The following is a 22,504-nucleotide window of genomic DNA, read 5'->3' as shown; positions in this document are numbered from 1 at the left end:
CCCTCCACATTCACTTCTGTGAAATTCAAACTGTCTGCTTCTTCTTCCTCTTCTTTTCCTGTTCTATCCTCTCCCCTTTTCTCTCCTTTCAAACTTCTGTGAGTCCGGCGAGTTGATCCCATCTTTCTCCTCTGCTTAGAGAGGTTGGGTTTTGGGTGGTCCTGGGACTCAGGGGTTTCCCTCATTCCAGATAATGTGTCTGTTTCTGCAGCTGCGACATGCTGGTCCTCAGTCAAGACAAGATTAGAATCTGCCCCTGGGTTTTCAGTGAACTCAACACTTTCTGTTGGTCTGAGTTGCGTGTCTTTCTCACAAGAGATGGCGCCATCTTGAGGCGGGTGGCTCTGTATTTTTGTGTCATTTGAAAGACATTCTATGTTCTGAGCATCCTCTGTCTCTGTTGGCTCTTTGTTTTGATCCTGATTTCTGCTCTCCTGTTTTCCTTCCTCATTGTACTTCTCTTGTGCTCCCTCAGTGTCTGTGTGTGATACCACATCTGATGTAATGATCTCTCCCCACGGGTAATCTTTTTTTAGCTCTTGATTTACTGCTGTCACCTCAGCAGACTCTTGTGTTGCATTGTCCTCCACTGCACTGTCAGCCACTCCATCTATAAACACAGTCTCAGTTCCTGTTATCACACTTTGAGGTTCTGCTTTGTCTTGTGTTACTTCAAGCAATTGCTTATTTACTGTACTGGTATCTTCATTCACTGCGCTTCCATCAAAGACATTAAGGACCTGTGCATTAGCCTCAGCTTCTGTGCACACTGTCAATTGAATGTCCTCCACTTTATTTTCATTCAAGTTTCCCTCTAACTCAGTGGTACTCATATGTTCTGCATCTTCCTTTTTTTCTGCAGCATGTTCACCGTTTTTCTGTTCTTTCAGACCTTTACGAGCCCTGCGGGTTGATCCCAACTTTCTGCTTTGTGCTGACGTGCTGAGTTTTGGGATTTCCCTCTCCTCTTGGCTTGACTTGCTGCTAGGGATGTTACTTTGTTCAGGCAATATGCCTGTTTCCACAGCCTCCACAAGCTGGTCCTCAGTCAAGACATTTTCATAATCTGCCACAGGAGCTGCAACTCTTTCATTTGGTCTGAGTTGTTCCTCCATGAGACAAGACATGGAATTATCTTGAAGTGGGTTGCTCTGTGTTTTCGTGATATCTGAAGGATGTAGCATTTCCTCTGAAGGAGAAGAATATGCTTGCTTCTCTTCCGTCTCAGCTGGTTCTTCGTATTGGTTCTGATTTTTGTTTTCTACTGATCTTTCCTCTGCATGTTCTTGTTCTTGATCTACAGCATCTGTGTGATGCTCTTCCAAATTGGCCACCACGACTTCTTCTTCCACATAGTTTCTGTTTGCCCCTTCACTGACTGCCTTTTCCTCTGTGGACCCTAATGCTGTACTAACCTTCCCTGTGGTTTCATGCAATCCGTCCAGAAACATTTGTTCATGTCGTGCCGTCACACTCTCTGGGTCATTGTCTTGTCTTGCATCAAGGAGATCTTGAGATTCTTGGCAAGTATCATTCTTTCTATTATCAAGTGGCTGCATTAGACACTGTGTATTAACTTCTGGTTCTGCGGTCACTGACATTGTGGTATCATCAAGCTCATCTTTGTTAAAGTTTCCCTCCACTACCACTTCATCCTTTCTTTCTGCTCTGTCTTCTCCTGTTTCTTCTTTAGCTCCTCTACGAGCCCTGCGAGTTGAACCCATCTTTCTCTTATGCCCATGGATGTTAGATTTTGGTTTTGCATCTGCTGCCTCACCATATTCATGCAATGAGCCTTCCTCATCTTGTTGATGCTGAACTTTGGGAATGTTGGTAACATCTTCCGTTTGTTCAAATGTGTCCGTTTCTGCAGCTTCTGTAATCTGGACTTGAGTTGAGAGAAGATAATGGTCAACATCAGTAACCCCAGCACTTTCAGGGCTCCTGGATCGCTCCTCTGTAATGGGAAAAGTGACTTCATCTTGAGGTTGGCCAGTCTGTGCTTCTGTTATAAAAGAATGATGCCTTGCCTCCTCTTTGGAGAAGAACTCTTGTTGCATCTCCTCTTCTTTGACTGCATCACTATGGTTCTCCTGGTGTGTCATTTCCATCATAACATCCTTTACACCCACACTCATTTTTTCCTCTGCATCTGCTGCATCTCTCATCAGAGCTTCAGCCATCTTGTACTCATTTGCACTGAGTCCATCCGTGCTTTCAAACACATCTGCTGCCTTCTCAGTTGACCTGACAGTGAGTTTGTCCTTAACTGTCAATATAATCTCAAATTCCTCCTCCCCTACATTTACTGCAGTTTCAGAATTTTGAATGCACTCTGCTTCTTCTATTCCTTTATGATCCTCACGAGATCTTCCAACACTGGTGTCATTTTCCTCTGTTTCAGTGCAGTGTAAAACTGATTGTTCGATTTCTTTGCTAAGTGTGGGGTCAGCTGCTGGATCGGGCTCCACAGCAGGATGACTTATATCATTAGAAATGTGGCCGACATCTGTCAATTGATTTATTTGTACAGGAGTAGCTGGATGCTCCTCTTCTTCAGCAAGTGAGAAATCCTCCGGCTGGTTCAATTCCGTGGCATCACGCCATGGTAGGCTGTCAGACTTGCTGTATATTTCTGTTCCTTGATTTACTAGTTTACTGTGTACATTGTCGTCGGAAAATCCTGTTCTGTCATGTGAAACCAGAGGTTCTGATATGGTGGATGTCTCAGAGGACTGAAATTGTGTTGGAATAGATGGTGACTGAGAAAGAGACTCACTGGGGGTCTCTTTGATGGCACCACCTTCTCCTTGGTTTGTCTCTGTTGCAAATTCGTTTGTCTCACGTTGAGTTTCAGCAGTCATTGTGACTTCAATGTCTTCAGTAGCAGAGCCATCTTCTGTTTGAGGAGCCCCTTCTTGTTCTGCAATACCGCTAATGATTTCGTTCCCGTCTCCTATTTCACCCATACTCAAACTATTTGTCTCTCCACTTTTCTCTTCAAGGTGTTGGTGATCTGAGTCCATTTCATCTTGCTGTACAGAGCTGTTGAACATTGGATGTGGCTCTCCCTCCTCGCGCTGAGAAAACAGGTTTGCTTGACCCTGCTCATATGATGCATCTATGTCCGCCACCTCAACAGGATGGACTTCAGACAAGTAATCATCAGAAATCCTGTTTTCTCCAGTCACAAAGTCACCAGCAGATATTCCAAGTTGTTCTCCTTGAATGTTAGGATCAGGATTTGTTGGGGAACTTTGTGTTTCTGGGGTGTAAGATGAATGCTGTCTGTCATCCTCACATAGTTTCACGTCCCCTCCAGTCTGCACCTTTTCTGTGACTAAAATGCTGTAAGAACCATGTGGATCTATGTCTGGTTCTCTCTGTTGCTTTTGGCCTGTGATTTTCAACTCTCCTGCACTGATGATGATACCATCTCTCACACTAGCCATCAAACCAAACTCTGTATTGTCCTCTTTCATGCCATAAAGAGAGGACAACAATCCCTCGGCTTGGGAAGGATTCCTGAGTTGGCTATTTGTTTCGGTTTCTCCACTGGCCATGGCACACTCTGCTCCACCAGGGGGCACTTCTGCATTTATACAAGACTCAACAGTAATATCCTCTGTGGCATTTATGGGCTTACTATCTTCTTGTAAATCTTTGGCCACAGAGACATTAAAAGTAGCATTATCATTTATTACAGCACTGCTTAAATCATGAAATGCGCCTACCTCGTCACTTTCTTTGCTGGCCTCATCATTTTCCTTAGTATCAAGAGAACTTAGTAACACTTGTTCATCCTCATTAAGCTTCACGGATTCATCTAACTGAACTGGTGGTAGAGATGAGTGGATGCCTGCATTCAGCTGACATGCACCCTGGGGTCCATCATCACTATTTGTCTGCTGCTCAGGGAATTTCTGCTCCTCTGTTTGGTTCTCTGTTTCAGGAGAGTATTCCGGTCCGTTGTCCGCGGGAATATCGTGTAACTGTTGGCCGATTTCAGTTCCCTCATTGTCTGTATCATCTAGAGAAACATTTAAATCACTGGGAGTTTGGTAAACTTCCTGAGGCAACAAGGGTCTTGCAGTCGCTGAGGACTGCATGGAGGACAGAACAGAAGATTCCGCTATGGCGCCAATCGCCTCTCCATCCTTTATCCATTTCTGCTCTTCTCTTTCCTCATCCTGTCTTTCACTAGTCATTTGGACTTCCTGAAGATGTTCTCTCTTGTTTGGTAAATTTTCTGTGGCTTCCATCCCTTCCTCTTTTTTATCATCCGTTCCCTTCTCTCCCCTGTTTCCTCTAAGAGTCTTACGAGTTGAACCCATCTTTCTCCTTTGTACAGAGATGTTGAGTAACGCGTTTTCTTCCTCATTTCTTTCTAAAGTAACAAAAGCTTCAGACTGACCACACATTGTTAATGAATTATCCACATTTTTAGACACTGGTTTCCTTTCAAGCTGTGCAATTACATCGCCAAGAACCGCCTGACCTTCACCTCGCTCATAAGACACTGTGGTCTCTGAATAGTCATATGAATAATGAAGGAGGCCGAGTGTTTCACTCTGAAGGGCAGCGTTTGAGTTGTTGGGTTCCTCTGTTGCTCTGTTGTCCACGGCTTCTTCCACGTCTCTGGAATGAGGTATCGAATCCACAGTGGAGGCCTGAAGTGTTGGAGATGCAGTTGTAAAATCTGATTTCCCTGGTTGGTCAGACAGCTCGTTGAGCTGATATGTTGGTGTGGAAAAAGAGTTGCTGTGTCCCTCTTCCTTTTCTTCTTGTATCTCCTCCATTCCCTCTGTTCTTTCTTCCTGTTTATCCTCTCTGTCGTTCTCTGCTTGGTATCTGCCACTGCTCTTTCGAGTTGACCCCATTCTTCTTTTCTTTCCCGCTGCAGTGGGCGAGTCCTCGTGACTCTGAACGTGGCCATCCTGAGAACTCTCCGAAAAAGAGATTTGGTGATAGTTTTCTGCCCTTGAGGTCTGCATGACCTGATCTGCGGTTGAAGTATCAGATGATGGGTTTACTGTTTTAGCGCTAAATTCCGTCTGCTTAGTTTCATTATCCTCACCGGCTGCCTGTGAAAAATCATCCTCAGTGCCTTGCTCATCGGTTTTGTTTTGACTCCTCAGGTTCCGCCGAGATGAACCAATCCTTTGGTTTTTTCTCGCCTTTCTGCCCGTCATAGTTGTAGACAGTCCTGCAAATGAAACAAATACAAATAAAGCCATTTTTCAAAGGTTTTTTTTATAAGTTTACATATATATATATATATATATATATATGTATGTATGTATGTATGTATACATACACACACACACACACACATATATATATATATATATATGTGTGTGTGTGTGTGTGTGTGTGTGTATGTATACATACATACATACATATATATATATATATATATATATATATATATATATATATATATATATATATATATATATATATACACACACCCACACAGATATATATATATATATATATATATATATATATCTACTCCAGGGAAACTGGGAAATTTCTTTACTGTGGAGGATTAGGACCACTATTGCCAGTTACAGCCACTGCCTCTTTTCACCTGCCAGTTTGCAAGCATTTCCACAGATGTGCATTGAATCGCAATGATGGTCCACTTTATTTCTCTAGATTCTCCAACCCATGCTAGGGGTGGCTGGAATACGAGGACAGGAAGAGTACCTTGTCTGGTGCGTGGCCAGTTGGGTTTTTCATGATACCTCAGCGTTTAAGGTAACCATAGACTCGTTCAAGCGACTGGAGTGTTGAGCGTTCCCCAATTACATTTCGCGGCAATGTATTACAACAAGTTAACGGGGAGCTACAAAAGTGGCATGACCAGATAAGTCATCGACTGTTACAAAATTGCCACACTTTACATAGCAGCTGAGAATGAGTGTATGAGGCATAACCACAAAATCCGCCAAAAATAGGCGTGGGCATGCATGCGTTTTACCATTCTTTCAGGTCCAACTTCACATTAAATCAGTCTAAACAACTGTCACAAGTGTCAGTCTTATCAGATAGTCCGAAACTGCTTCTTGTCAACCAGGAAAGCCTAGCTGGTCAAATTTAGCACATTTAGTGTACCACTCTAAGTGCACGCAGTAGGTTATGGCATCCATGGTGACAGGCAAAGGTTAATGTGAAGTCTTGCAAGTTTTGTTTGTGACACCCACAGACACATACATCTGAGCGGATTAAAAAAAAAAGAAAGAAAAAAAGAAAGAAAAAAAGAAAGAGCGGAACTCATTTAGGGCCTGATCAAAACTATTTCTGCTAAATGACAAATTATTCTGAACAAGATGTACAAGCTGTTATCGGAATATGAATGTTTGACAGGCTGTTGTTCTGTTAGGCAGTGGAAACATCAAGTCATCTCTCAGCCCTGCTCATGCCGCCCTTGCCACTGTTAAGAGTTGAACTCATGTCTTTTCTTTCTTTTTTTTTGACTCATCTCTTCACAGTCCTCTTGTGCCTCTGCTCTGGAAATTGTGCGTCATCTCTGACAGCCTTGCGGGCACCAAGACAAGACCAATTAAAATGGAAAAAAGTTAAGAAAGTTCATTCAGTTTGAATTAGAATTTCACCCAATCACATTAAACAAAAAAAAAAGAAAAAGAAAACAATTTAAATAAGATAATGACCTGTCATGCAATCCAGTGTTCTTCCTCATGCTATAATATGTATTTCTGTTTCCTGGCCGTGTACAATCTAATTTACAAGTGAGCACTGTAAAAGGATTTGCAGCTGCAAATAAGTTACTTTTCTGCTTAATATTTTCTTGACAGTCTTATAACTCATCACTAAAGACGATAGAGTCAATAGAAATGACTTCTCATGATCTGAAAGAGAAGGCAGTTTGTAGTACAGCATCGGTCCTTCCTCTTCAACGTGAAACTCAAAAGAGTGAATCGGAAATAAGAACTATGACGACTTACCTCTGCGTTTACGTTGATGTCTCTGATGTGTTTCTCAGGAAATAATCCAATATTACTGTTCCTACCCAGAGAGACAGGCGCATTTCAAGCTAGAATTTTTTTTTTTTTTTCTTTTTAACTTAACACAGCGTTGGCTTCCTATTTTCTGCTTACCTTGGTTGTCAACTTCCTGTGTGACTGACAACCCTTGGTGTGAAGAAACGACACACTTATGTTGCATGAGCATCCCTTTCAGGGGTCAGCGATGGAATACACTATTCTGTTTATCTGGCTACACTGACATGAAAAGATACTCTGAGATAAATTGAGAGATACAAACATTTTATCTGTTAAATTAGCATTTGCTCTGATCAAACGCAAAGCTCTGAAAATATCCTGCAGGCTTTGCCACAGCTTCCTCTATCGACTTTGTGTTTTGACCTCTTCTCATTTCTACCAAAACCACACACACACACACTACTTCAAAAAGGCTTGGTTTCGGTGGTGGGGTTTTCTGTACACTTCACTGCACATTGTAATTACCAAATCATAAAAACACATACAAGACAAACTGTGATGAAAATAGGAAAAAAAAAAACCAAAAAAACAAAAACTGTACTAGAATGTTTGCAGCTCAATGGTGACACCTACTGGGGCTTGAGCTATGATGGAGAGATGACGAATTAACTCTCCCTGAGAAACCAGTAAGAGACTGACTTACGCACATGTTCAGACTGTAGACCTATTGGAAACCAAACGCAATACATGGAAAACATGAGGGGGAAAATTCTTTTTAATGCGTTCTTTCATCCAGTTTCATCTTTTGAACTGCTATTATTTGACATTTTTTCAAGATGAAGTCATTTATCAAAAATGTTTACATTAGTCCAAAACATATGGCGTTCATAAAATCTGCAGCCCGAGAGCCGTCGAGAAAAATCAGACCACACGGTTCAAAAAAAGAGAACATTTTAATGGAAGCAGAATGAGCAAACAGAAACAGAAAGGAAACAAACCACAACTGAAGTACAGAACCGATTCAACCAAGATGTTCACTAGTCTATGAGCTACTCATCTTTAATCTGAGAAGAGTACAAATAGCTGAAGGTAAGGTATGACAGCCTGTGAAATATTGACATATTACAGTCTTCAATGTTCAATTTAATAAAGAAAATCTATCAAAGATTCTGTTTGATGACCTCATGTCATGGTGAGGGGAAGAGGGGGGAGGGGGGGATTCTAAAAAGGATGACAGTTTTAAAAATCCACACACAAAACCATCCATAACTGAGAGGTACGGATGCAGACACACCCTTTCTCAGAGCAAACCCGCCTCAAGGCACATCTCACCTACGATCATGAGATCTCGAACGACTGGAGAGAAAACGGACAGAGAAAAACACACACACACACACAAAAATCTGTGTCAGTCCTCATGCTAATATTAAGAAGGGCAACTTTTAAAAAAAAAGCCGCCAAATAAGTAATCTCAATTTATTTTTTAAATCTCTCACACTCACATACATACTCACCTGCGTGATCTTGAGAAAGATCTTGAAGGTTTATGGTGCCTATCCCGAGAGAGAGACCTATCTTTTCTCCTACCTCGTGAAAGAGACCTGGGGGGGGGGGGGGGGGGGGGGGGGGGGGGGGGGGCAGATGGGTAAGGCTTTATGAACTTGAGTCATTCTGTTTTTTGTTCACTGCAACAGCAATTGTCATGCTCCATTTATATGTACATCGCTTTCCAAAGACTGATTCTTATGCCAGTTAAGACTGTTTTCTGAGCATACTACTTACAGTGAATGAGCTGTTCTTATCTGTGTTGACATGCTTAGATAAATATTCTGCTTAGAAGCTCTGAGACAGCCTAGCCATACGTGTTTTTTCTACCATTTCAGCAGGAGCGACACAGGGGAATAAAGTAACAGGATTAGGTTAGAAACATAGATCCTGTATGAATTAGTGGCTTTTTTTTTTTTTTTGCACAAAAACAAAATGTCAAAGTACTGTATGATGGATGCAATTAAAAAAACAAAAACAAAAAAACAAAAAACAATACCATGCTGGCCCAAGATAATTGACCAGCTATTTCAAATCTCTCACGGTGCTTTGTGAAGTTGCTGGAGATGTAAAATACATGTTTATATACTTTCTATACTCAGTATAGAATGGTATTTAAACGGTATTCATTGACATAAGACAGGTCAAAACACAAACTTCCGCATGCTCTGCCTGGGAACGGAATATCGATGAGGAATATCGTCAGCGTTCCCATTATTGTTCCAGCCACAGAGAGGTAACTTGGTCCTGCAATCCTCCTAAGCAGACAGTACTGAATGAAATGGTTTGTTAGGGGAGGGGCTTGGTTTGATTGGCGCTTACCTGCTGCGACTACGGCTGAGGCTCCTCCTCCTAGGGGACCTAGTGTGGTGGTGGTGATTGGCGGTGGGGGAGACACGATCAGAAACAGAGGTCAGAGGTCAACTTCAGGGTATGTCTTTCGCAGGTCATATCAGAGGACCTAGGTGCTTGGCACTGCGGCTACGTGACCAGGAAGCTGTCAAACTAGCACTTGTCAATCAAAACAAGTCTGATTCTGGTCTAAGCATCCCAGCGTCTTATGGCCCACATCTACAACAAGCCATTTGCCTCAAAACCACATTCCAAACAGCGAGAAATTTACACTGGATTTACACTGTTATTAGTAAACAAGGTTAATTACTACAATTAGCCTGATTAACCATTCCTCTAAGACCATCAAATACAAAAGATATTAAATGTTTTTCAGCATAAGCATTTTCTTCTTGACTTGGTATTTGAACTGTATGATTGATCATATGATATTTTCATTTCAGGTGATGCATGGGAAAGATTAAACCGGGAATTTTTTTTGTTTGTTTGTTTGTTTGTTTTTTTTAAAGTTGGACAGCAAGGTAAGTCAAAGAAAAAAAACTTACCAGCCCGGATTCAGACACTGAGGATTTTAACATTTAATTCACACCAGCGAATAATACTGTATTGAGACTGAATGGGGAAAAAAAAAGCAAAAAAAAAAAGCAAAAACAAAGGTTTTTTTTTTACCTTTACTACTGTATTGGTTTCGACAAGCTAGATATGACGCCAGTGTGCTGGTCAGGACTGAGGAATTTTTGCAGAAATATTTTGCCAGTTGGTTGCTAGGCGTTAACGTTGACTGCTATGGGCAGCTGAGGTGGACGATATTTCCTGTTCTTATCGGGTTAGCTGAGGAATGCTCGGGGTAGGCTGCAGCGCAGACGTTTTGAGGGTTTTGTGGGGGGGAGGAAAAGAAAAAAATGAACCGCCGATTGGATGTTTAAGTGACGCGTCTCATTTGCTGATCAGGTTAACGTTGGAGGAGCAAGAGGAGGTAGTGGAGGAAGAGGAGGAGCCTGTGATTGGCATGCTCAGGAACCAATGGAGTGATGCGACCTGCTTGGGTCATGTGAGCTGATTGGGGCACGCTGGTCACATGATGAGGATAGAGGGCTAGTTGAGGGTGGTGAGGAGAGGAATGCTGATGGCTCTGAAACGGGGTGGTTCAGCTTCATTAATATAAATAGATACAAATAGATACAAATCCAAAATAGAACAAAGCAGCTACGACTACAGCTACCACTAAAAAAAAAAAAAAAAAAAAAATTTAGGACAGGTACAAGAAATAATCAGAATATGACTATGCCATGATTACAACTTAGACTGATTTGAACTTTTTTAGTTATAAAGTCTATACATATATATATATATATATATATGTGTGTATATATGTTAATCCAGGGCCTTTGGTAATAAGATGTTGGGGCACATGGAAAGGCCCAGGAGTGGGTTTTCAGTGTAGTATGTATGTATGGATGGAAGCCCTCTGCAATACTGTACTCAAACCTGGTCAGACATGAGGGGGGGGGGCACAGGCAACAAACCCTTCTGTGGTGGGACTGGCTTGACGAAATTCAGAAAAATCAGCTTCTCAGAGCAAGGACGCTGATGTAAGATCAGCTCCCATCAGTCTGTGTAACTGTATTCATTTGGGCTATGAAAGTCAAACACTGATCCTAGATCAACCATTTGACAGCATACAACCTCAGATGGTGAACACACGATAATGAGTGAAAGCCTTGTGAGCATTCACACAGAAGCTTCCATCCAACCCTGGAAGCTTGCAGTAGCATTTGCCTCTGTTCATTAACTACACACAGGGGGGTTTTTAACTTGACGGTGAATACCAAATTACATGGGCACTTATTTCTGTAGGACAGATTCGGTGGCCAATAAGGCCTCTTTACCGGCGTCTAGGGGGCGGGCTCCGATGTCTGTAGTCATCTCTTGGACGGCGACTCCACGAAGGGGGTGGTCCTCGATTCCTGGACCGTTTCTCGCCGGTGGACAACTCAACCCGCACACGGCAACCACAGAGTGTCCTAAACACACACATCAGTGGATTGCCGTTGACAAACTCTGCAACAATTTTGAACTCGTGTGTTTCGCAACCAATTTCGCAAGTCAACATACGAAATAGTACTTTCAATAAATGCACATCAACGGAGTTGATAAATAATCAAAAAACAAAACAAAAAAAAAACCCACTCTGAGAACCTAAAAGAGTAAGAGGAAGTTAAGGTCTGTGATGTAACAATGGAAGCCACAGAATTGTACACAGCCAATATAAGAATGTTCCACTAAAATCAGTGGTAGTCTCAGCTCAACAAGCAAGGGCTGCTTCCGTGCGAATTTTTGAATATGCAAATTAAGATACAAAATAAAAAAAGGGAAGTAGTTTGTTTGTTTATTTATTTGTTTATTTATTTTTACCTTCCATCAAGCTCTCTCACAGCGTCAGTTGCATCTCTGGGATCCTCAAACTCGACAAAAGCAAAGCCAGGAGGGTTTCTGGCGACCCAGACACTGCGCAAGGGTCCGTAATACCCAAAAGCCCTCTCCAGCTCTGTCTTATTTCCACTGTTACCCAAATTCCCCACATAGACCTTACAGTCCAGTGGACAATCTCTGTGTAGGGAGGGATCTGGCAATGAAACACAAATCTCATCACAAAGGAAATGGAGTACTGGCTCCAGCCTTTAATAACAGCATGTTACAAAATGCAACTGATGTTTTATTCTGTATTTGCATTCTGAGTTCTGACTAATGAGGAGAAATCAAATAAAATATCGGTTATTTTTCACACAGATGGATCTCCCAGTCAGCCAGGCGAGCCAAAGGGAAAATCATGCAGTCATGAGAGTCCTTAACGGTTTTACAATTTGCTGTTTTGACTTTTGACTCAAGTCTGCCAGCTAAGTGAGAATCTAGCTTGGTGGAATAACCTCGTGGGGTCTTTCTGCGGGCATAAAAATAGAGTGCGTTATGGCTTCAAAGAGAGAATGCAACTGTCTTACCCCCCATTTCAAAGTTTGCTTCCAAGTCCAGTTACTTCAAAAGCACAAGCCTACAAGGAAGGAAATCGGGTAATTAGACCCAAACAACGAGAAGGAAAACATAATGAAACCCTTGATCTAACTATACACGCGAATCTCCACACCAACGGCCCGGCCTACTTCATCAGGGGACAGACATATTTCTAAGTGGACTCAGACTTCACCGTCTCCTCTGTAATTACAGAGACCATATGAACGACATATGATCGACAATACGAACACAAATATGAACACACAATTTACACTGACCAATCTGGCATGAGAGCGCATTTATTCGTGAATAGCAACTATTCACCACCGCTATTTTTTGGCGGCTAACTGTCCGATGCTAACGTAAAACTTGGGACCTCTAACATGACAAAGCACTGCCGTTGGAACGAAAGCTGCATTTCAATTTAAAACAAAAATAAAGAAAAAAACGAGAGAGCTACAAAAGTATACTTTTCTCGCTATTCTTACTAACCCTTGCTGAGAACACGAATTACTCAGTGTAACTTAGCATCATTATCTCTTACGGCCTTTGAAGGGATTCCTTATAATAGCGTTGGCCTACTTTTCCCTAAAGTTGGGGAAATGGCAGGGCTTTGAAGCACTCCGTACACTCTCCACGAAATTCATAGACAACTTGCCCACGAAATAACTACGGTTAAGTCGTTCGCTCTTACCGGGGGGTACGTTTAACGAAACCAAGACTAATTTCAGGCCCTTAACACGAACGAAAACTTGGCAACCTGTTTCACAAGCTAAGAGTTGCCTTGGTGACGGATATCCGCTTCGCCTTTTCTTTCATAGAACAAACGCGTCAAAAGAAAAGTCCTCATTTGAACTCTGCCACAGGGTCATACCGATACCACTGTGCGTATTTCTCAATCCTTTTTCCTGACGATTCCTCAGCCATGTGTATGTTTCTTATCGTTCCAACAGTTACATTCTTGAAGGTTATTCCACAAAGTAGAATATCTTAAGCTAGGCAGATAAAATCGAGACTGTTCAGTAAAAGAACAATTACGGGGTATTCAGGTTCAGCGGGGTTGACGTTTGTTTGACTCACCCAACGAAGTAAGAACTCTTTCTGCGTGGAACACCTCCCTTATTCGGAGTATCAAAGGCTTACTGGTAGTTAAATGAGGTGTAGCAGGGTAGAACTAGAACACAGGAGGGGTCTCGAGGAAGGCTTTCGGAAACAAAAGCAATCATCAACGTGTATCGTAGGGTTTGTGGAGAAATACGCAATTTTCATTTTATTAAAGATATTCATAGCATACTATAGTGTTTGAAATTTGGTGTTGTTGTTTTTTTTTCTTACCTTTAAAAATCAAAATAGTTGTTAAAGTTGTTATTTATTGTAAAGCCTTTGAATACTACATCTGTAATGTTACAAGATTGCCTTGTTAGAATATGTGCAACCTTGGACTTCTTTTCAAGGTCGCTGGACATGTGATTATATAATAAAATAGATTTAAAGAGTCCTGCATCTATTAGCAACACTGGTGAATGTTACGGTCAGGATGTCCTGAAATTACCAACATCAAGGTCTTCCCTGAGATTTGGCTTAAACTGGAAGCAGATATGATAAGGATTTCTGTGAATGCACACAGTTTATGGTCCTTGGCATCTCTTTCTCACTGTACCCTTTCTCTTTTCTGATGATATTTAATTACACATCCTCCTGTCAAGCTCTATCTCTCAACATTTCTTTTCATTTTTTCTCTGCGGAGATTACTTTTGAAAGCAAAGAAAAGCATTGCACAAATGCTGCTGCCCAAATAAAGTAAATGATAACAACAACAATAAAAACAATAACAAGAATAAGAGTAAGAATAATGAGAATAAAAACAGGTTCATAGAATTATATTCCACTAAAATAAAGAAATACATAGCAGTGTAATGCGAAGGTATGTGTGTTATGCTGCTGCTTTCTGATTGACCTGGAATAATAAATGCTATTAAGAACTTATTGTGCTCAGCTAAATATAATTTTAACCCTTGGCGGCTTGCGTATGATGTCTGTGGCCAGTCAGAGAGCACTGAGAAGGTTCTGTCTCATCACGCACTGTAACCCCTGTAGGGCAAAAGTTCAGCAGTGCTAGTGGATTAAGCAAGCGCGCAGAGTACGAGAATTACGTAACCCCTGATGCCTTCTATTCAAACAAAGAGCATTATCCAGCTCTGTTGTATTTTTGGCTCACTGGCCATGCCTGAGTCTGTGTGTGTGTGTGTGTATACATTTGACTGTGTGCCACATAGCACATGTGCCGCTCTCCTCATCTTGATTTCATCTTTGTTTTCACCTAACGCACCACTGAGACACAGGTTATTCCTTATTCCTCTGGTCTTCTCTAATGTGCTTTTTCAGCTATTCATGGTCATCCCACCCAGAGGCTGAAATAAAACAGTTATTGTGTTAGTTTGTGTGTGTGTGTGTGTGTGTGTCTGCGTCTGTGTCTGTGTGAGTGTGTGTCTCTGTGTGTGAAACCACGCACACAGCACACACTGTGTTTTTCAATCTGATTAGTACTGCACATTCTGTTCTATTTCACTTCCTGATGACTGAGTAACCTTGTGTGAACCCTCCCTCATGCTTACCATAAAAACACACATAGGCCTGCACACACACACACACACACACACACACACTCAATGACATAGTTAAAACTGCATAATCACGGAGCGAGTGAGCAAGAGAGAGAGAGAGAGAGAGAGAGAGAGGGACAGTGAGAGAGAGAGAGGAAAGAAAGATACATAGAGAGAGAGAGAGATGATACCAGTATAATGTGGGTCTATGAAATGACCACGTATGTGGCACGCATATATCTGGGCTTTGCCAATGGAAGTACAAAGTGTGCCATAGACTTTTTTTTTTTTTTTTTTTTTTTTTAGATGAGTCAAGAATGTGATCCGCACTGATGACACCACATGCCTGCTTTTCGCATGCTTGAGTTGCAAATCTGATTTTGAGATCACTAAGCGGAACTTGATGTTCAGCAGCACCTCATTTTAACCTTACCTGACCGGTTCGCAACGTAAACATAGCATTGTACAGTGGAAAGGCGGTTGCGTCACCATCAAACAGAATACACAAACACAGATCAGCGCACGTTGCAGCTGTTTTATTCATAACACAATTCAGACCCATAGAATTTACACAGACAAACCAATCTCGAAAGAACAGTTTATTGTGGCATATTGTGCGCTACCATAGCTATGTATATAATAACCCTTTGATGACGAAGTTTTCTGAGTTGAATTCTCATTTATTTCTTTCGCATTAATCAAAACTACAGATTATGATAGGGCTGAGCGTGAAATTTAGTAGAAGTGTTTAATGAAAATGCAGCTTAACTTTCCAAATTCGCTGATACATCTCATATTACGTCAGTTTATAAAACGTCATAAGTGTAGAGGAGACTACGCTGACATATTCAAGTTTACCTCTTAAGTGATGTAGTTCTGTTTATATTACATCGTTTTTTAGAATATAACAATATAACGGACTCAGAACCACTACACACGTTTAACTTTAATTCAGCTGCCGACTCAGAATCACTCACTGCGCTTTAACTCCGATCCAGCTGTCGACTTCGTCTTGGGTCTGCGGTGTCACTTCCACATATGCTCTGTCACTGATATAATTAACAAGTACATTTTGTTCTTGTGGGTCTGGCGACTTTCCAAGCCAAGCGCTGCGGCTTTGTGAAAGCGATAAAAACCGAACATTCATAGTAACACATAAAAACGTAACTGACATGTGAAGCACAGTCTTTAAGCATGAAGCAACGGTACCATAAACCACTTCAGGATTAATCGCACCAAATGACGGAGTAGCGCATCGCAAGCGTTTCCTCAGGCTTATTTTACAGCAGAACGGGTATGGATGCCCTGGACCAGGAAGGTGTTACACGTACTAGTAAAATAGCGCAGGAAAGTCCGTTCAAGGAGAAATTATTGAAGAGCGGACAAAAAAAATAAAACTTCATAAAAAAAATTACCAAGGAAAGAGAGAAAGAAAGTAGGAAGGAAGAAGGGAAAGAAATAAATAAATAAAGAAAGAAAGAATAATTTACACTGATAAATTTATCCACACTGAAAAACAATTACATCTGGAGGCTCGTTTTCATAGATGTCTTACTTTAAAGAAATTTAGGAATAATAAGCCTAAGCGTGGATTGAATGGCAACTTTCTCTCACAGTCTAGGCCACTCCAAACCCTTTAGAGGTCTGGATGTTATATCAGATGCATTTTCACCTCAGTATGAGGAGCATTATTTTTTCCGTATGATACATCACTAAACCGAGTGTGGTTAAATTATGTAGTGTGCATGCTCCGTGCTTAAAAAATTATAGGTACCTTGTAAAACAGAGCCTGAAACAAACCTTGAGATTTTTTCCATGCCAGGTGACTGTTCAAAGCCATCAGCTGAGACCTCAGTAGCTCTGTGCGGTCGACCAGCTATTGATTCGGATGCTGATTATGGATATACGGTAGCATTTCATTATCATGCCCACACATCCCTCCTTTCTGACTGACGTCTTAGAAAGAATCACTCCAATGTTTTGTTGTTGTTGTTTGTTTGTTTGTTTTTGTTTTTGTTTTTGTCTGTTGGGTGAAAGTGGAACACCTAAGACTTCCTTCTGCTTTCCAGGCTGTTCACTTAAAGTAATGCCTCAGTTTGATTAAAGACACGTCTCAGTTTGATTCTGAACAATCTCAAATACCTTAGAAAGTGAGACAAATGTTTGCTGTATTATAACCCCAAAGGCTGTATTGCTTTTGATTCTGTGTGCCTGCAAATGGTTATTAAAAAAAACCAAAACAAAAAAAAACAACCAAATAAATAGTTTAAATGAAAACATGCTGAATGTATGATAGATCAGCCATTGTATGAATAAGTCTGAATTGTCTGAATGGCTTTAAAATGACTGCTAAGCTTATTAAACAAACTGACAGAACACGTAATAGCCTTAAACTAAACTTAGGCCCATGTCAGGTGATGTCAGCTATTCAATCAAAGGCCTTATTAAAATCAGATCAAAACAAAACAAAATAAACTTTACACCTTTGTCAGGACGAGTAGCATATATCAGAGAGAGGGCGTTGGCATCAGATTTTATGTAAAGACAATACATTAAATATTTATTTGTCACTATAGCAACGTGGTTACGTGATGATAGCTGAATTGGGTCTTATGTGGGTTGCCCTGATGTTAAAACTGGTTTTAATGCCTGAGGTTTTTTTTTTTTTTTTTTTTTTTTTAAAGTGTTGACGAAGAAGCTTACAAGAATAAACTGTCAATGTTGAATCCTGGACCTCTGGAAAACATCGTCTGTTTGGTTAGAGAATTTAATATTTGCCTTATTTGAATATAACAAAGTAAGACAGAACGTGACAAAACAGCGCACATTTAGTCAAAATGGACAGTGTCATTGAAAGTGGGCAAACAGAACGTAACGCACAGGCCAGGTCAAGCTGACCTCAATTTGTCCAGTGTCACTCAGAACACAGAGGCAGAAAGCCAGTGATAGGCTACTGTTCCCGAACACTTAAGTCGTAATTGAGAGGTAAATTATTCCACCGCTAGGGGATCATCAGACATTGATAGTCCTTTACAATCAGCTATACCTAACCTCACATTTAATTTACAGTTGGACCTAAACAGTTAGTGAATTTGAAATCTATTCTATACCCAGTTATGCTTAAACATGTGAGATTTTAAAAATTACATGGTCTTATGTACATGTTAAATTGTACTGTGTACTATGTTAAAAATTACATGGTATTATGTGAGTGCAAAATTATACCTTTTTTTTTTTTTTAAATATTGTTCGAATATTGAAAAAAAAGGTTATGCAGAATTACAGTCCATGCAATTTTTGTATGGTCATATTTGTTATTTTACAATTTTAAGTCAAATTAAGGGATTGTCTGAACACAGGTAAGTAACACGTGCAGCACGACACAAAGGTGGAAACCTTAAATCATGTGCCGTAGCCACTGTTTGAAACATACACTCTCTGACGGCGTCAAATACTCAGTGTCTCGCAGACATATGAGTTAGCCTGCAGGGTTGCCCAATCACTCGATAATCTATAAATCATTAGAAAAAAATGTGTGTGAGAGTTTGTGGAACAAAGTGTGTCAATGTCACCGGCAAAAACCTCATGTGTAGGTTGAACATAAAAAATATATATATATATTAAATACATGTAAGTCGTTGGCGTTTATTTCGTAAAACAAATCTAGATAAATATGGAATTGATTGGAACTAGATCAGACAAGAAGAAAACACAGACACAGACAAAACAGAATTTTACGTAAATTAATATTAACATAGCCTATATAATATACTGTGTTGTCGGGAACAGGTTTCTCTAAACGACAAGGTTTCGAACGGTATCGTTGAAGCTACAGTCTTTGTAAAAGTCGAATATGATCAGGCTGCGGAGACGGCAAAAGGATAACAAAAGAACATTCCAATTAGAATTTCCCCTCATCTCCAGGGGGCAATCCGTAGTCTTATTACTGCTCTATAAAGCTCTGAGGCTTTAAAACGCGATGTTCATTCATGTCCATACGGCACATCAGACTAGGAGCTCAGCTAAGCACGGTAAGCAGAACAGGCTGTTCTGTGCTCCAGCGGCGCAGCCGGCATGTAACGGGTTACGGACCAGGGTGTCTACTAGAACACTGTGTTCTCATCAGAGCTAGCTACAGTACAGCCGGAACATTGTGTTACTTTGTGGATAGTTTCCAAGACCTGCCCTCAGTTTTTACACTACATCGCCCTCCCCCTCGAACTCCCCGCCTCTTCCCTCAGTCTCGGTACAGTTTCTGTGCCATGTGCTTGCGACTGGCGTGTTGATGGTTATTGGTGTGGAGTGGTCTAAAATACTACCGGTAGAACATTAAGTACTCACACTATAAGAGGGCGGGTTTGCATCTACTAGCACAGCTAGTACCGTAAAAGCGCTGTACAGGTCGCAGTTGCCGGCGAGACACAACGAAGTTTACATACGGATATAAGGATATTACACATATGAGAGGACCCAGTAAAGCAGAAATCTTGTAAGTAACAGCTGAACCTTTGTTGTTCGTAAATAGCTCACTGACATGTGATTTTTTTTTTTTTGAGGAAAAGAAAATTAAATGAAGCTTCGTGACAATGTTCCACCAATAACAAAACGGAGGAGTTTAACACACACAAAAAAGCGGAGTTTAGTATATTTAATTTCAGATTTCTGAATGAAACCAACACGAATATTTCGCCTCCTTTGTTTTAAACATCATAAACGTGTCTTTAAAAAAATCATTTCTATGTATACTTTTAGCCTGGTGATTATTAGAAAGAATCGGATAACTTTTCTGTATTTTAATACCGTCTCTTTCAGTATTCGTGCTCGATTGTAACAGACACAAAGCACAAATCGACTGAACAGTTCTAGAGAACTCTATGAACCCAGTTTCCCATCCAAGTTATAGTCATTTACATACGCGCACATACACACACCAGCTGAGAGAGGTTTTCACATCTTAACGAGTCTGTTAGCTCAGCTGTGATGATGTACATATACTGAAAGAAAGAGAGAGAAAAAAAAAACCTTCTAAAAATCCGACATGTGTGAGTGACATAACGATATTCGTCTGATTGGTAAAGTAACAATAGGTTAAGCTCCATATTTTTAATGAAAATTCGAGAAAGTTCTCTGTATTGCTCTAAAACCTATTGTGACGTCCACACATACTATGTCGTAATGCGTATCGAAGTACACTGTTTAGAGACTGTTTAAAGTGAAGGTTTGAGTTCTAAGAGGAGTTAAAATCATTCTCGATTCAATATGTTGTGAATTTATTTGTGACGGCATTTCACATTTTTTTTTTACTGATAGACAAATGTCAAAATGGAGCCTAGTCATGGAAATGTACGTGTAACTTTGAGGAACATCTCATAATAAGATGTACCATCATTGTTCGTATGTGTGTATGTCCATGTGGGGTTTTGGGGGATGCATTGGGTGAGGGGAAAATGATGTTCTATGTTGGAATGAGTCTGTTACTGTGAGTGAGGGTGTGTATGTCTGTGAATCTGTGTGTGTTTGTGTGTGTGGTTGGGGATAAGATGTTCAAGGCTGGAGTACTGTGTGTGTGTGTGTGTGTGTGTGTGGTTGGGGATAAGATGTTCAAGGCTGGAGTACTGTGTGTGTGTGTGTGTGTGTGTGTGTGTGTGTCCACGCGCGTGTGCGTGCGTATTTGCGTTATATGAGATTGTGTCAGTGAGGGTTATGATGTTCCAGGCTGGAATGAATTTTTTTGTCTGAGTATACATGTGATGCTCTTTCTTCTCTCTCTCTCTCTCTCTCTCTCTCTCTCTCTCTCTCTCTTTCTCTCTCTCCCTCTCCCCCTCTCTTTCTCTCTGTTCTCTCTCTTTCTCTCTCCCTCCCTCTCCCTCTCTCTTTCTCTCTGTTTTCTCTCTCTCTCTCTCTCTCTTTGTGTGTGTGTTTGTGTATATTAAAAGTTACGATGGTCAATGCAGAGCTGAGTGGGTGTGTGTTTCCAGCAGACAAACAGATTAGTGGAGACACACACACACTCTTAAACTCACAAATCAGAAGGCAGACACTCACCCCCCCCCCCCCCCCCCCACACACACACACACACACACCAGCAGACAGGCAATAGAACTGGAAGTTAGGGGGATGATAAGGGCAGACACCATGTCAGATCCTTAAAAAAACATCGCAGTCAAATCACAGCAATAATCATATCCATGTAATTACAAAAAGCATCAATAGAGTCCAATAAAAAAAAAGCCACACATTGGAAGGTGAAAGTCGTTTTAAGCATGGGCAAGTTCATGGTGGAGTTTTTACGTTAAAGGTAAGTGGGAGAAATTAAGGTCTGTGTTGGTTTTAGGTTTTTAGAGATTTCGGGCAGTTTGGACTGGAGAAATGTCCTCTCCGTCCAGGCTAATGTACTGGGATTTAAAGACCGAGGGAGATGAATCTGCGGTAACGGTCGTGATCGTGAGTGGAGACAGAGGAGACGGAGTTTCACAAACGTTGAGTTACTCTGTGATATGACTGTAACGCAGTGTCGCGCTGGCCTAACGGTGACATTTATCACCTGAACAGCCAAGCGCTCCGAGGGGGTCAGGGAACCAAACTCTAACCTGCTTTAATTACAATCAGGACATTCACATGACAAAGAGTAACAAGAGACACTCGCACACACAGACACACAGACAGACACGCACACAGACACACACCACACACACACACAGTCACTCACACACAGACATCTGTTGCCTGCCACGCGTGTGCCTGTATGTGTGAGCCTGTGCGTGTGCGTGTGCGTGTGCGCGTGTGTGTGTGTGTGTGGTAGTAAGTGTTTTGTACCTGTCACAGGGCGTGTCTTCACACTAAGGTGTGGATAAGCAGTCAGTAAGCATCTTTGAGACGTGAACATCCCCCTCTGGGAGTCCGATCACAAGGGTTAGTCTTCCTTCGTTAAAGGCCATGTTTGTCAGACATTGCTCATATGAGTTATTAATAACTCTAGATTTGTGATTCATATCGTACTAACTTTAGTCAGTCACTATTTATGTTAGTGATGATATTCATCAGGATCAGCACTGATTATTGTGGTTGGTAACGTTAATTCATACTTTACTTTTTAATTTCTGTCATCCTCATTTCGAAATGTGTGTGTGTGTGTGTGTGTGTGTGTGTGTGTGCGTGCGAGTATATTCTTAGCATCAGTGCATCTCATCTGTGTCTTTTTATCACTGTGGAAGTGTGTGTGTGTCTGTATGTGTGTGTGTGTGTGTGTCCTTGTATGCATGTCTGAGTGTGTGAATCGGTAGGTGTTTTTGTGTTTTCTGTCTTTGTGTATGTGTGTATGTGTGTGTGTGTGTGCTCATTTCTTTTGTTCATTTGCTTGTGTGTGTGTCTGTGCATGTGTCTGTGTATATGTGTGTCTGCATGTGTGCGTGCATCCGTGCACTTATATTCCTAGCATCAGTCTATGTCATCCACATCTGTGGTAGTGTGTGTTTGTGTGTAGGTCTGCGTGTTCAAATCTTTTTGTGTCTTACTGTGTGTGTGTGT

At 41.1% G+C, this 22,504-nt stretch overlaps 2 protein-coding genes across 3 annotated transcripts in view; one reads left to right on the top strand and one right to left on the bottom strand.

Moving 5' to 3' along the window:
• Window positions 1-7,927: 7,927 nt before the first annotated feature.
• On the bottom strand, window positions 7,928-13,145 carry srsf3a (serine and arginine rich splicing factor 3a). 2 transcript variants are annotated; one of them, XM_030777724.1, is made up of 7 exons: window positions 13,069-13,145; window positions 12,365-12,414; window positions 11,781-11,991; window positions 11,255-11,389; window positions 9,336-9,374; window positions 8,483-8,569; window positions 7,928-8,324 (listed from the first exon to the last, which is right to left on the bottom strand). In XM_030777724.1, exons 2-7 carry the CDS (start codon window positions 12,369-12,371, stop codon window positions 8,297-8,299), a joined length of 507 nt encoding a protein of 168 aa, XP_030633584.1. In that variant the 5' UTR covers window positions 12,372-12,414; window positions 13,069-13,145; the 3' UTR covers window positions 7,928-8,296. The 2 variants fall into 2 exon arrangements, with proteins under 2 accessions (XP_030633584.1, XP_030633585.1); XM_030777725.1 differs by lacking the exons at window positions 7,928-8,324; window positions 8,483-8,569; window positions 9,336-9,374 and adding an exon at window positions 10,014-10,497.
• Window positions 13,146-19,295: 6,150 nt separating this feature from the next.
• fkbp5 (FKBP prolyl isomerase 5) overlaps window positions 19,296-22,504 on the top strand; it is a 15,309-nt gene continuing 12,100 nt past the window's right edge. The window contains exon 1 of the mRNA XM_030776226.1: window positions 19,296-19,466. Within this exon, the coding sequence (XP_030632086.1) occupies window positions 19,438-19,466 (29 nt within the window). The 5' untranslated portion in view covers window positions 19,296-19,437. The remainder of the gene's footprint in view (window positions 19,467-22,504) is intronic.

The sequence above is a fragment of the Chanos chanos genome, chromosome 6, assembly GCF_902362185.1.
Source record: "Chanos chanos chromosome 6, fChaCha1.1, whole genome shotgun sequence".
NCBI lineage: Eukaryota > Metazoa > Chordata > Actinopteri > Gonorynchiformes > Chanidae > Chanos > Chanos chanos.
This window is presented reverse-complemented; position numbering and strand designations above follow the sequence as displayed.